Below are 14,000 nucleotides of genomic sequence, written 5' to 3'. Positions count from 1 at the left end.
ACATCTTGATAGTGATAAAAAGAAACTAATTAAATTAAAGTTCTTTCTTTGGCCCAATTATCGATTAGAAGATTTAGCTTGTATGAATCGCTATTGGTTTAATAGTAATAATGGCAGTCGTTTCAGTATGGTAAGGATACATATGTATCCGCGTTTGAAAATTCGTCAATGGTACATTTTTCCATATATTATGATTGAAAACCGGATTGATTAATTTTATTTGAAAAAATTATAAAGTTCATAACGAACTTAAAATCATTGTGCATATTAAAATGAATGGTATTATTATTATTACTGATCAGTAAAATTCACATTCAAAAAAAGGGGGAGAGAAATTTTTGTTTTATGGTAAAAAATTCATTCATCTCAGTTATTTTTCAAGAAAAAAAAGAAGAAAACAAGGGGTCCGTTGAATTTCAAATAGTCAGTTTCACCAATAAGATACGAAGACTTACTTCACATTTGGAATTGCACAAAAAAGACTATTTATCTCAGAGAGGTCTACGTAAAATTCTAGGAAAACGTCAACGGCTTCTGTCTTATTTATCAAAGAAAAATAACATACGTTATAAAGAATTAATTAGTGAGTTGGATATTCGGGAATCAAAAAATCGTTAATTTGATTGAATTAGTCGATTTATTATATTTTTCATTTTGATGTACTTCTTTTCGTTTTCAACAATTCATGTAAGAATGAATCGAGGAAAAACTTATGAATCTATCAGCTACAGAAAAAGACCTTATGATAGTCAATATGGGACCTCACCACCCATCAATGCACGGTGTTCTTCGTCTCATCGTTACTCTAGATGGTGAAGATGTTGTTGACTGTGAACCAATATTAGGTTATTTACACAGAGGAATGGAAAAAATTGCGGAAAACCGAACAATTATACAATATTTGCCTTATGTAACACGTTGGGATTATTTAGCCACTATGTTCACGGAAGCAATAACCGTAAATGGACCAGAACAATTGGGCAATATTCAAGTCCCTAAAAGAGCCAGCTATATCAGAGTAATTATGTTGGAGTTGAGTCGTATAGCTTCTCATCTATTATGGCTTGGACCTTTTATGGCCGATATTGGTGCACAGACCCCCTTTTTCTATATTTTCAGAGAAAGAGAATTAGTATATGATCTATTCGAAGCTGCCACCGGTATGAGAATGATGCATAATTATTTTCGTATCGGAGGAGTAGCGGCCGATCTACCCTATGGCTGGATAGATAAATGTTTGGATTTCTGTGATTATTTTTTAACAGGAATTGTTGAATATCAAAAACTTATTACGCGAAATCCTATTTTTTTAGAACGAGTTGAAGGGGTAGGGGTTATTGGTGGAGAAGAAGCAATAAATTGGGGTCTATCCGGCCCAATGCTACGAGCCTCTGGAATCAAATGGGATCTTCGTAAAGTTGATCATTATGAGTGTTACGACGAATTTGATTGGGAAATCCAGTGGCAAAAAGAAGGAGATTCATTAGCTCGTTATTTAGTCCGAATCAGTGAAATGACGGAATCCATAAAAATAATTCAACAGGCCCTGGAAGGAATTCCGGGGGGTCCCTATGAGAATTTAGAAATCCGATGTTTTGATCGAGAAAGGGATCCAGAATGGAATGATTTTGAATATCGATTCATTAGTAAAAAACCTTCTCCTACATTTGAATTACCGAGACAAGAACTTTATGCGAGAATGGAAGCCCCAAAGGGAGAATTAGGAATTTTTCTGATAGGAGATCAAAGTGGTTTTCCTTGGAGATGGAAAATTCGCCCGCCGGGTTTTATCAATTTGCAAATTCTTCCTCAGTTAGTTAAAAGAATGAAATTGGCTGATATTATGACGATACTAGGTAGCATAGATATCATTATGGGAGAAGTTGATCGTTGAAATGATAATTTATACAACAGAAGTAGAAGATATCAATTCCTTTTACAGATTGGAATCCTTAAAAGAGGTCTATGGGATCATATGGATGTTTGTCCCTATTTTGACTCTTGTATTGGGAATCACAATAGGTGTACTAGTAATTGTATGGTTAGAAAGAGAAATATCTGCAGGAATACAACAACGTATTGGGCCTGAATACGCCGGCCCTTTGGGAATTCTTCAAGCTCTAGCAGATGGAACAAAACTGCTTTTCAAAGAGAATATTCTTCCATCTAGAGGAAATACTCGTTTATTCCGTATTGGACCGTCTATAGCAGTCATATCCATTTTACTAAGTTTTTCAGTAATTCCTTTTAGCTCTCGCCTTATTTTAGCCGATCTCAATATCGGTATTTTTTTATGGATTGCCATTTCAAGTATTGCTCCTGTTGGACTTCTTATGTCAGGATACGGATCAAATAATAAATATTCCTTTTTAGGTGGTCTGCGAGCTGCTGCTCAATCGATTAGTTATGAAATACCATTAACTCTATGTGTTTTATCAATATCTCTACGTGCGATTCGTTGAAATATAAACTTTTCTTTTCCCTATTCCTTTCGTTCTATAAAATAAGCTGAATGGATTGAATAGATATCTTCGTTATTTTATTATCCTTCAGGTTGATAAACTAAATTAGATAGTTATATATGAGTGAAAGAAAGCAGCTTATAAATTCGCAGTAAATTAAACAAAAAAAAATTTAATCTCATTTCCTATGTACAAGAGTTAAGTGGAAGAAAACATAAGTGGAAGAAGTCTTTACCCCAAGACGGGTTGATTAGTCAATCTAGCTTGAAGCGGGCTCAAAAGATCAACCGTATAGAGTTTTGGCTATCCTTTGTATAGATTCCCATACATGTATTGCCAAACCAAACGGGGGATTGAACAAAAAAATGAGTGGATGGTTAGGAACACCAAAATACACAAAGGATTAGTAATGGAGATTATGTAAATTATATAAAAAGGATATTTCTGGATAACATAAAAAGAATACTAATTGGGGCTTTAAATTAGTAGAAATGAGTAGGCAGTACTACCCACGATTCCGGTCCAGAGTATGCTCCTATCCACCGATTAAAGTAATGACTATCAGGAACGAAATAATCCTTTACTATTTTTTAGTTTAAGCCCCCATTCGTAATTTTCTCAGATCAGAAAGAAGAATAGGAACGAAAAAGAAAGAATAAAAAATAAATATTTTTTTTTTTTTTATTCTTTCTTTCATATATATAGAGAGATATAATCTGTGTCATGATTTATGAGCTAATGTAATATTTAATTTTTTTCGTAATCGAAAACAATGGGTTGAAATATCTATTGATATTTCTACAAGAAGTATTTTATTGAAGGCTTAAGTTATTACTCAACAAATAAAAATTGAAATTAGTAACGGGCGAGATCAATTCAGAAGCACTTTTTTTATTCTTCATAATATAGCAGACAGAATTCCATTGGTATAATTTTGGACCTTCCAATCCATTTTTTCTCTATCTATTCTACAACCATACGAAGAGAAATAATACTGATTCGGTCCTTAAATTTATTTGTGACCCACGAGGAGCCGTATGAGTTGAAAACCTCATGTACGGTTTTGGACTAGCGATGGGAACAGTGATGTTATCATCGACTATAATTATCTAACAGCTCAAGTACAGTTGATATAGTTGAGGCGCAATCAAAATATGGGGTTTGGGGATGGAATTTGTGGCGTCAGCCAATAGGGTTTATCGTTTTTCTAATTTCTTCTCTAGCAGAATGTGAGAGATTACCTTTTGATTTACCAGAAGCCGAGGAAGAATTAGTAGCAGGGTATCAAACCGAATATTCGGGTATCAAATTTGGTTTATTTTATGTTGCTTCCTATCTAAATCTATTACTTTCTTCCTTATTTGTAACAGTTCTTTACTTGGGGGGTTGGAATATTTCCATTCCGTACGTATTCGTCCCTGAGCTATTTGAAATAAATAAAATGAATGGAATCTTTGGAACGACAATTGGTATCTTTATTACATTAGCTAAAACTTATTTGTTTTTGTTTATTTCTATCGCAACAAGATGGACTTTACCTAGGTTAAGAATGGACCAATTATTAAATCTTGGATGGAAATTTCTTTTACCCATTTCTCTCGGTAATCTATTATTAACAACTTCTTTCCAACTTCTTTCACTGTAAAGAAAAAAAGAATACGAGATTCATGACTTGGTTCAAACAAGAGAAAGAAACAAACATAAAATTATTCATAGATATTCACGATATGTTCCCTATGGTAACTGGGTTCATGAATTATGGCCACCAAACAGTCCGAGCAGCAAGGTACATTGGTCAAGGTTTCATGATTACCTTATCCCACGCAAATCGTTTACCTGTAACTATTCAATACCCTTATGAAAAATTAATCGCATCAGAGCGTTTCCGTGGGCGAATCCATTTTGAATTTGATAAATGCATTGCTTGTGAAGTATGTGTTCGTGTATGCCCTATAGATCTGCCTGTTGTTGATTGGAAATTTGAAACGGATATTAGAAAAAAACGATTGCTTAATTACAGTATTGATTTCGGAATTTGTATATTTTGTGGTAACTGCGTTGAGTATTGTCCAACAAATTGTTTATCAATGACTGAAGAATATGAACTTTCTACTTACGACCGTCACGAATTGAATTATAATCAAATTGCTTTGGGCCGTTTACCAATGTCAGTAATTGACGATTATACAATTCGAACAATTTTGAATTCGCCTCAAAGAAAAACTGAGTAAGTAAACCTCCTATTCTATTAAAGAGAAATTTCCAATTCTTTTAAGGTTCCGTTTTGGTTTAAGTTAAAAGAATATTTGGTTTGACTTAAAAGAATGAGGCCTTTACTCTTTGTTTGGTCAATAAATAAAAATTCAATTACAAATTAACTGGTTGATAAGAATTTCGAATTCATTTTTCTTGAAAATCTATTAATATATTCGTAATTATTTCGAAATATATAGTTTCAAAAAACAAAATACCCTTTCGAACCGAACAAAAAAAAAGAATTAAAAACGAAACAATAATTGTACTTAGATCAATTCACACCTAATAGATTAGGATTTTATTCAATTAGGAACGTATCATAAAAAAAAAATTCCTGGTCGGGTCAATAAGATCATGAAAAGCATTTCGATTTATTTATCTCTTATTTTACATATAATGGATTTGCCTGGACCAATACACGATTTTCTTTTAGTTTTTCTGGGATCGGGTCTTATATTAGGGGGCCTGGGAGTGGTATTACTTACCAATCCAATTTTTTCTGCCTTTTCATTGGGATTGGTTCTTGTTTGTATATCCTTATTCTATATTCTCTCAAATTCTCATTTTGTAGCTGCTGCCCAGCTTCTTATTTATGTGGGAGCCATAAATGTTTTAATCCTATTTGCTGTGATGTTCATGAATGGTTCAGAATATTATAAAAATTTTAATCTGTGGACCATTGGGAATGGCCTTACTTCGTTGATTTGTACAAGTATTCTTGTTTCGCTAATTACTACTATATTAGATACATCATGGTACGGGATTATTTGGACTACAAGATCAAACCAAATTATAGAACAAGATTTGATAAGTAATAGTCAACAAATTGGAATTCATTTAGCAACAGATTTTTTTCTTCCATTTGAATTCATTTCACTAATTCTTTTAGTTGCTTTGATAGGTGCAATTGCTGTGGCTCGTCAGTAATAAATCTTTCTAACTAGGAATAGCAAGCAATCCAAATTAAACTTTTTTCTGTCTTATCGCATCTATTTTCCTTGAATTCTTGTTCGTGTATAAAATATAAAATAGAAATTCGTTTATTCGAGATATTTCCAATATATTCTTTTTGTTATATTCTATTCTAGTCAATCAAATCCGTTGAATTATTGTTCATATTAAAATGAATCGAAATTGATAAGGAGTTGGTCAATGATGCTCGAACATATACTTGTTTTGAGTGCCTATTTATTTTCTATCGGTATTTATGGATTGATCACGAGTCGAAATATGGTTCGGGCCCTTATGTGTCTTGAACTTATACTGAATGCGGTTAATATAAATTTTGTAACATTTTCTGATTTTTTTGATAGTCGGCAATTAAAAGGAAATATTTTATCAATTTTTGTTATAGCTATTGCAGCCGCTGAAGCAGCTATTGGATCAGCTATTGTTTCCTCAATTTATCGTAACAGAAAATCAACGCGTATCAATCAATCAACTTTGTTGAATAAGTAATATTAATAATATTAAATTATAAGATTCACCAATTTGAATTAGCATGTCCAATATGTTGGAATCTACATCATGTTTTCGAAAACGTAAGAAATCAAAGTATCTTGGTCCTTTCTTATGAGTTGATCCCGAAGGAAATTGATTAGAAAATTTCTGGTAAATCGTTGATTCATCTGGTGTTTAACTATAATGATTCATTTACAAGTTTACTAGATTGAAATTTTATGATGTTCAAAAAATTATAGATCCCATGTCACATTCAGTAAAAATTTATGATACATGTATAGGGTGTACTCAATGTGTCCGAGCCTGCCCCACCGATGTGTTAGAAATGATACCTTGGGATGGATGTAAAGCTAAGCAAATTGCTTCCGCTCCAAGAACAGAAGACTGTGTTGGTTGTAAGAGATGTGAATCCGCTTGTCCAACAGATTTCTTGAGCGTTCGAGTTTATTTATGGCATGAAACAACTCGAAGTATGGGTCTAGCTTATTGATACGTTCCCGAAAACCCCACTTGAATACATTTTGAATCCATTTTATTTTTTTTTTACTGAAAAAACCCGTGCTCAAAAAAAATCTTTTTTGAGCACGGGTTTTTCTGGTCCAAGTGCATCTTGTCTTTACCACGAATTATTTTCCTTGGTTAACAATAATTGTAGTTTTACCAATATCTGCAGGTTCTTTAATTTTCTTTCTTCCTCATAGAGGAAATAAGCTAATTAAGTGGTATACTATGTGTATATGCATATTTGAACTCCTTCTAACAACCTATGCATTTTGTTATCATTTCCGATTGGACGATCCATTAATCCAGCTGGAGGAAGATTATAAATGGATAAATTTTTTTGATTTTTACTGGAGATTGGGAATAGATGGACTTTCTATAGGGCCCATTTTACTGACAGGATTTATCACTACTTTAGCTACTTTGGCGGCTTGGCCAGTTACTCGAGATTCGCGATTATTCCATTTCTTGATGCTAGCAATGTACAGTGGTCAAATAGGATCATTTTCTTCTCGAGACCTTTTACTTTTTTTCATCATGTGGGAGTTCGAATTAATTCCCGTTTATCTACTTCTATCCATGTGGGGGGGAAAGAAACGTCTGTACTCGGCTACAAAATTTATTTTGTACACTGCGGGGGGTTCCATTTTTTTATTAATAGGAGTTTTGGGTATCGGTTTATACGGTTCTAATGAACCAACATTAAATTTTGAAACATTAGCTAATCAATCGTATCCTGTCGCACTGGAAATCATATTCTATATTGGATTTCTTATTGCTTTTGCTGTCAAATCGCCGATTATACCCTTACATACGTGGTTACCAGACACCCATGGGGAGGCACATTACAGTACTTGTATGCTTCTAGCCGGAATTTTATTAAAAATGGGAGCGTATGGATTAGTTCGCATCAATATGGAATTATTACCCCACGCTCATTCCATATTTTCTCCCTGGTTGATAATAGTGGGTACAATGCAAATAATTTATGCAGCTTCAACATCTCTTGGTCAACGGAATTTAAAAAAAAGAATAGCCTATTCCTCCGTATCTCATATGGGTTTCATAATTATAGGAATTGGCTCTATAACTGATACGGGACTCAACGGAGCTATTTTACAAATAATATCTCATGGATTTATCGGTGCTGCACTTTTTTTCTTGGCAGGAACGAGTTATGATAGAATGCGTCTTTTTTATCTCGACGAAATGGGTGGAATGGCTATTCCGATTCCAAAAATATTTACGATGTTCAGTATCTTATCGATGGCTTCTCTTGCATTACCGGGCATGAGTGGTTTTGTTGCAGAGTTGATAGTCTTTTTTGGAATAATTACCAGCCAAAAATATTTTTTAATGCCAAAAATACTAATTACTTTCGTAATGTCAATTGGAATGATATTAACTCCTATTTATTCATTATCTATGTCACGTCAAATGTTCTATGGATACAAGCTATTTAATGCTCAAAGTTCTTATTTTTTTGATTCTGGACCACGAGAGTTATTTGTTTCGATCTCTATCTTTCTACCAGTAATAGGTATTGGTATTTATCCGGATTTTGTCCTCTCATTATCAGGTGAGAAGGTCGAAACTATTCTATATAATTATTTTTATAGATAGTTTTGATGAATAAAACAAAAAATCAAAAAGTAATCCTATGATTTTTAAAATTGTTCGTTGTACAGTGAAAAAAAAAAGAAAGAAGTCTTTTTTCTTCTCTTAAGTTTAAGTTAAGTAAAAAAAGGTAAAAGAATTAAATTGAATTTTAATCAGACATCTTTGGCTTTTGTTAGAACCTTTTGAATCAAGTAGTGGAGTGATTCAAAAGGTTCTTGACAGCTTACAATAAGTTTTCTTATATATACGCTGTCCTATCTTAGTATTTGTTAGGCTTAGCCTTTTTATTCAATTCAATTAGATGTTAATGTAAATGAACCATAACTATGTAAACCTATTCCTAATAGATTGACCCCAAAATAGCATATCCAAATTATAAGAAATCCCATAGAAGCCACAAGTGCGGAATTTACACCTTCCAAATTTTTATTTGTTCGGGTATGTAAATAAATCGCGAATACGGTCCAAGTAATAAATGCCCAAGTTTCCTTTGGGTCCCAATTCCAATATGATCCCCACGCCTCATTAGCCCATACGGCTCCCGAAAGAATTCCTATGGTTAAAAAGATAAACCCGAGACTAATAATACGATAACTCCAACGATCCAATTGTTGAGTCAATTGATACCTGTAAAAATTTTTAGAAGAAAGAAAATAAGTGTTTAATAAAACATTGCTTCTTTCATTCATGTATTGGATTTCGCCAAACGAAAATGACTGATTTAATAAATTATTGTTTTTACCAATAATTTTTATGGCTTTTCGAAATGTAATGACTAGAAGAGCTACTGATAATAATGATCCACATAAAAGAGCTGCATAGCCTAATACCATCATACTTACGTGCATCATTAACCACTGGGATTGGAGAGCAGGCGCTAATATTGCGGATTGATGCATTTTGGTTAAAAGACCCGAAGTGGCAAAGCCTTGGGTAAAAATAACACTTGGTGCGGTTATTGCGCTTAAATCATTTTTACGCTTTTTAAAATAGTAAACCATATGAATAAGGGAGAAACCCCATGAAAGAAAGATTAATGATTCATATAAATCACTTAATGGGAAATGTCCTGAATAAATCCAACGAGTGACTAATAATCCTGTTATACAGAAAAAGGTAACTATCATGCCCTTTTCTGATGAATCATATAGTCCTACGACTTCATCGACTAATAAGAATAAGGTTAAAAAATGAATTGTAATTACAATTGAAACGACCGAAAAGGATATATGAGTTAATATATGCTCTAAAGTTGAAAAAATCATAAGAATTCTGAAAAAAGCGAGGGTTTCTAGATTTTATGGAATGGAAATCAGGAATTAAATTCATTATAGGACTTATTCTATCTCTTTTAGAAGATACTATGCCGCTACTCGGACTCGAACCGAGATGCTCTAGCACTGCTTCCTAAGAGCAGCGTGTCTACCGATTTCACCATAGCGGCTTGCTCGAAATCATAATAAGCCATTTTTTATTCAATCGTCGAGATTGAAGGTGAAGGGGTCAATTCAATGTAAAATGTAAAAGAAGCATTTAATTTAAATTGATGAATAAAAACTCGTTTAAATAGCAATTTGAAGGTTCAAAAAGAATCTTTATTATTTATCGTTTTATTTAATTATCCTTTTTTTTATTTAATATTTAATTTAATATTTAATTATTTCAACAGAGATTTTATAGTTTGTGTTTTCCTAAAAGAGAACTCCTCTATTGTAACTAAACTAACTAGTTGTAACTTCAATTCATAGATAGAATTCAACAAAAAAATGTTCTTTATCATTTTAATTTTTTAATGATTCATCTCTCATTCTTTTAATGATTTTTATGAATCTATAAAAAAAAAAATGCTTATCAATTGAATGAATAAATGAATGAAAAAATATTATTTTTAGAGATCACAATTTCAGCACCACATCCAATGATTTCAAAAGATTTATGTAATTTGCATAGCTTTGTATTAATCGTTAGGATTTTGCGTTTTAAGGATTTATCAAACCAACTAGATATTGGGTTGTACACGTTACGTTATATAAAAAGCGTTTCGATTCCTGTCATAATTGTACCATACTTCAAAAAAGTATTTCGAATTTCGAATTCTAAAAATATGTCTTGATTCATCTTCTTATACAAACATAGAATTTTTTTAGATCATTTTAAATTGATACATTATTTGTATATCCACTAAATTATAAAGGGAGTTTTCTCAATTGGGTTGAAAGCAAGGGAAGGATATATAGTAATTCAGAGAAAATAATGATTCATAAAGTTACAAAATTGAAACTTAATGGATTAGTTTCAACAACCCAGTTAAAGCTCTTATATATATGTGCTCCGATATAGCTATAGTATAAATATACAAATTTTTATTATTTAATTATTTAATTATTTATTATTATAAATTGAAATTGAATATTATAAAAATAACAAATTATTATAACACTAAGATACCAAATGGGGCGATGGGGAAAATGAGAATCCCCATCCCGGAAATGAAAAAAAAAAAGATATTCAAAAAAGAAAACCTTTGTATCTTATTCGAGTTAAACCAATTCAGATTAAAAAAAAATTATTTGTCGTACAAAAAAACTTTTTGAATTACCCGTAAAAATAGATCTCGATAATGAAAAAGCTTTCAACGCCGCCCAATATCCTTTCTTTTTCCAAACATTTTTTCGAATACGCTTTTTTGATGTAGAAGTACGTTTTTTTGGAACTGCCATTCAAAAAAAAGGTTATTTAGTGCTATAGTTGGATGTCAAAGACATCTATTTTTAAAACAAAATGATCGGTGTCTTTATGTCATTATTTATCTATTCCTATAGATTTTCTAGATTAATAGATTTTCTAGATTATAATTATCTATATACTACTATATAAATTTCATAAGAACTAAATAGAGATGGGAAAATAACATAAAATGCTTCTATTCTAGAAAAAAAAAAAAAAAAAAATATGATATAACCTTTTTTTATTTATATTCCATACACTATCCAGAAAAAAAGAAGAATTTGTATTTAATTTATTGGTACCTTTCTTTTTTATATCTCCATTCAAATCTATAGGATAGATTAGGATCTATTATGATATATAAATTGAATTGATGAAATCAAAAAAACGTAAAAAAGAGTCTTTCCTTCTCTATCTCTGCCTATTTTTTTTGTCGTCCTACATTTATAATTTATACATCTCCATTTATACACGAAAAATACATCAAAACAAAAAAATGTAAAAAAACCATTTTATTTACCTAATAAAAAACAAACTTGAATTTTTTAAAACAAACTTGAATTTTTTTCTATTAATTGGTAATTGGTCAAGCTCGAAGAGAGAGTATGCCCAATTTTCATTTTCAATCAAATTCGAATGAGACTCGTAATTAATCTGTTAAAGGATACATAATTTTGAAAAAAAAAAAGAATATTTTTTTTTTCCATTAGTAACTCGGTGATATCATTTGATTACTTCTAACTTCGAAATTTGAATATTTTTGAAATATTTGAGAAAGATTAAAAGATTAATAATAGAAAATTCCAGTTAACTTTGTAATATCTTGATTGTATTATTGCTCCCTTTCCATCAAAAGAGATAAGAGCCGGTGAATCAGAAACGATTAATTAAGAAAGAATAAGAAAAAAGTTTTTATGGAGCATACATATCAATATTCATGGATCATACCTTTTGTGCCACTTCCAATTCCTATTTTAATAGGAATGGGACTCCTACTTTTTCCGACGGCAACAAAAAATCTTCGTCGTATGTGGGCTTTTCCCAATATTTTATTGTTAAGTATAGTTATGATTTTTTCGGTCGATCTGTCTATTCAGCAAATAAATAGAAGTTCTATCTATCAATATGGATGGTCTTGGACCATCAATAATGATTTTTCTTTCGAGTTTGGCTACTTTATTGATTCACTTACCTCTATTATGTCAATATTAATCACTACTGTTGGAATTTTTGTTCTTATTTATAGTGACAATTATATGTCTCATGATCAAGGATATTTGAGATTTTTTGCTTATATGAGTTTATTCAATACTTCAATGTTGGGATTAGTTACTAGTTCTAATTTGATACAAATTTATATTTTTTGGGAATTGGTTGGAATGTGTTCTTATCTATTAATAGGGTTTTGGTTCACACGACCTGTTGCGGCAAACGCTTGTCAAAAAGCGTTTGTAACTAATCGGATAGGCGATTTTGGTTTATTATTAGGAATCTTAGGTTTTTATTGGATAACGGGAAGTTTCGAATTTCAAGATTTGTTCGAAATATTTAATAACGTGATTTATAATAATGAGGTTCATTTTTTATTTGTTACTTTATGTGCCTCTTTATTATTTGCCGGCGCAGTTGCTAAATCTGCGCAGTTTCCCCTTCATGTATGGTTACCTGATGCCATGGAGGGGCCTACTCCTATTTCGGCTCTTATACATGCTGCCACTATGGTAGCAGCGGGAATTTTTCTTGTAGCCCGCCTTCTTCCTCTTTTCATAGTTATACCTTACATAATGAATCTAATATCTTTGATAGGTATAATAACAGTATTATTAGGGGCTACTTTAGCTCTTGCTCAAAAAGATATTAAGAGGGGTTTAGCCTATTCTACAATGTCCCAACTGGGTTATATGATGGTAGCTCTAGGTATGGGGTCTTATCGAGCCGCTTTATTTCATTTGATTACTCATGCTTATTCGAAGGCATTGTTGTTTTTAGGATCCGGATCCCATTATTCATTCCATGGAAGCTATTGTTGGATATTCTCCAGATAAAAGCCAGAATATGGTTTTTATGGGCGGTTTAAGAAAGCATGTGCCAATTACACAAATTGCTTTTTTAGTGGGTACACTTTCTCTTTGTGGTATTCCACCCCTTGCTTGTTTTTGGTCCAAAGATGAAATTCTTAGTGACAGTTGGTTGTATTCACCGATTTTTGCAATAATAGCTTGGTCCACGGCCGGATTAACAGCATTTTATATGTTTCGGATCTATTTACTTACTTTTGAAGGACATTTAAACATTAATTTTCAAAATTATAGTGGCAAAAAAGGTAGCTCCTTCTATTCAATAAAACTATGGGGTAAAAAAGAAGAGCAAACAATGATTAACAGAAATTTTCCTTTATCCCCTTTATTAACAATGAATAATTTATTAACAATGAATAATAATGAGAAGCCATATAGAATTGGTGGTAATGTAAAAAAAGGGGCTCTTATTACTATTACGAATTTTGGCTACAAGAAGGCTTTTTCTTATCCTCATGAATCGGATAATACTATGTTATTTCCTATGCTTATACTGGTTCTATTTACTTTTTTTGTTGGAGCCATAGCAATTCCTTTTAATCAAGAAGGAATACATTTGGATATATTATCCAAATTATTAACTCCATCTATAAATCTTTTACATCAAAATTCAAATGATTTTGAGGATTGGTATCAATTTTTAACAAATGCAACTTTTTCAGTGAGTATAGCTTGTTTTGGAATATTTACAGCATTCCTTTTATATAAGCCTTTTTATTCATCTTTACAAAATTTGAACTTACTAAATTCGTTTGCAAAAAGGGGTCCTAAAAGAATTTTCTTGGATAAAATAATATATTTGATATACGATTGGTCATATAATCGTGGTTACATAGATACGTTTTATTCAATATCCTTAACAAAAGGTATAAGAGGATTGTCCGAACTAACTCAT

At 31.7% G+C, this 14,000-nt stretch overlaps 1 protein-coding gene across 1 annotated transcript; it reads left to right on the top strand.

Moving 5' to 3' along the window:
• The first annotated feature begins 296 nt into the window (after positions 1-296).
• LOC149508855 (NAD(P)H-quinone oxidoreductase subunit H, chloroplastic) lies at positions 297-4,945 on the top strand. Its single transcript, XM_089757799.1, has 2 exons — positions 297-2,448; positions 3,569-4,945. Exon 1 carries the CDS (start codon positions 713-715, stop codon positions 1,892-1,894), a length of 1,182 nt encoding a protein of 393 aa, XP_089613925.1. The 5' UTR covers positions 297-712; the 3' UTR covers positions 1,895-2,448; positions 3,569-4,945.
• Positions 4,946-14,000: the final 9,055 nt, after the last annotated feature.

The sequence above is a fragment of the Durio zibethinus genome, unplaced genomic scaffold (genome assembly GCF_047325235.1).
Source record: "Durio zibethinus cultivar Kanyao isolate XHJ-2024 unplaced genomic scaffold, ASM4732523v1 HiC_scaffold_294, whole genome shotgun sequence".
In the NCBI taxonomy this organism is placed as follows: Eukaryota; Viridiplantae; Streptophyta; class Magnoliopsida; order Malvales; family Malvaceae; genus Durio; species Durio zibethinus.
Note: the sequence above shows the minus strand (reverse complement) of the source record. Positions and strands in the feature narration are given on the sequence as shown.

Excerpts from the sequence above, each read along its gene's own strand:
- LOC149508855 (XM_089757799.1), top strand. The coding sequence starts at position 713 with ATGAATCTATCAGCTACAGAAAAAGACCTTATGATAGTCAATATGGGA.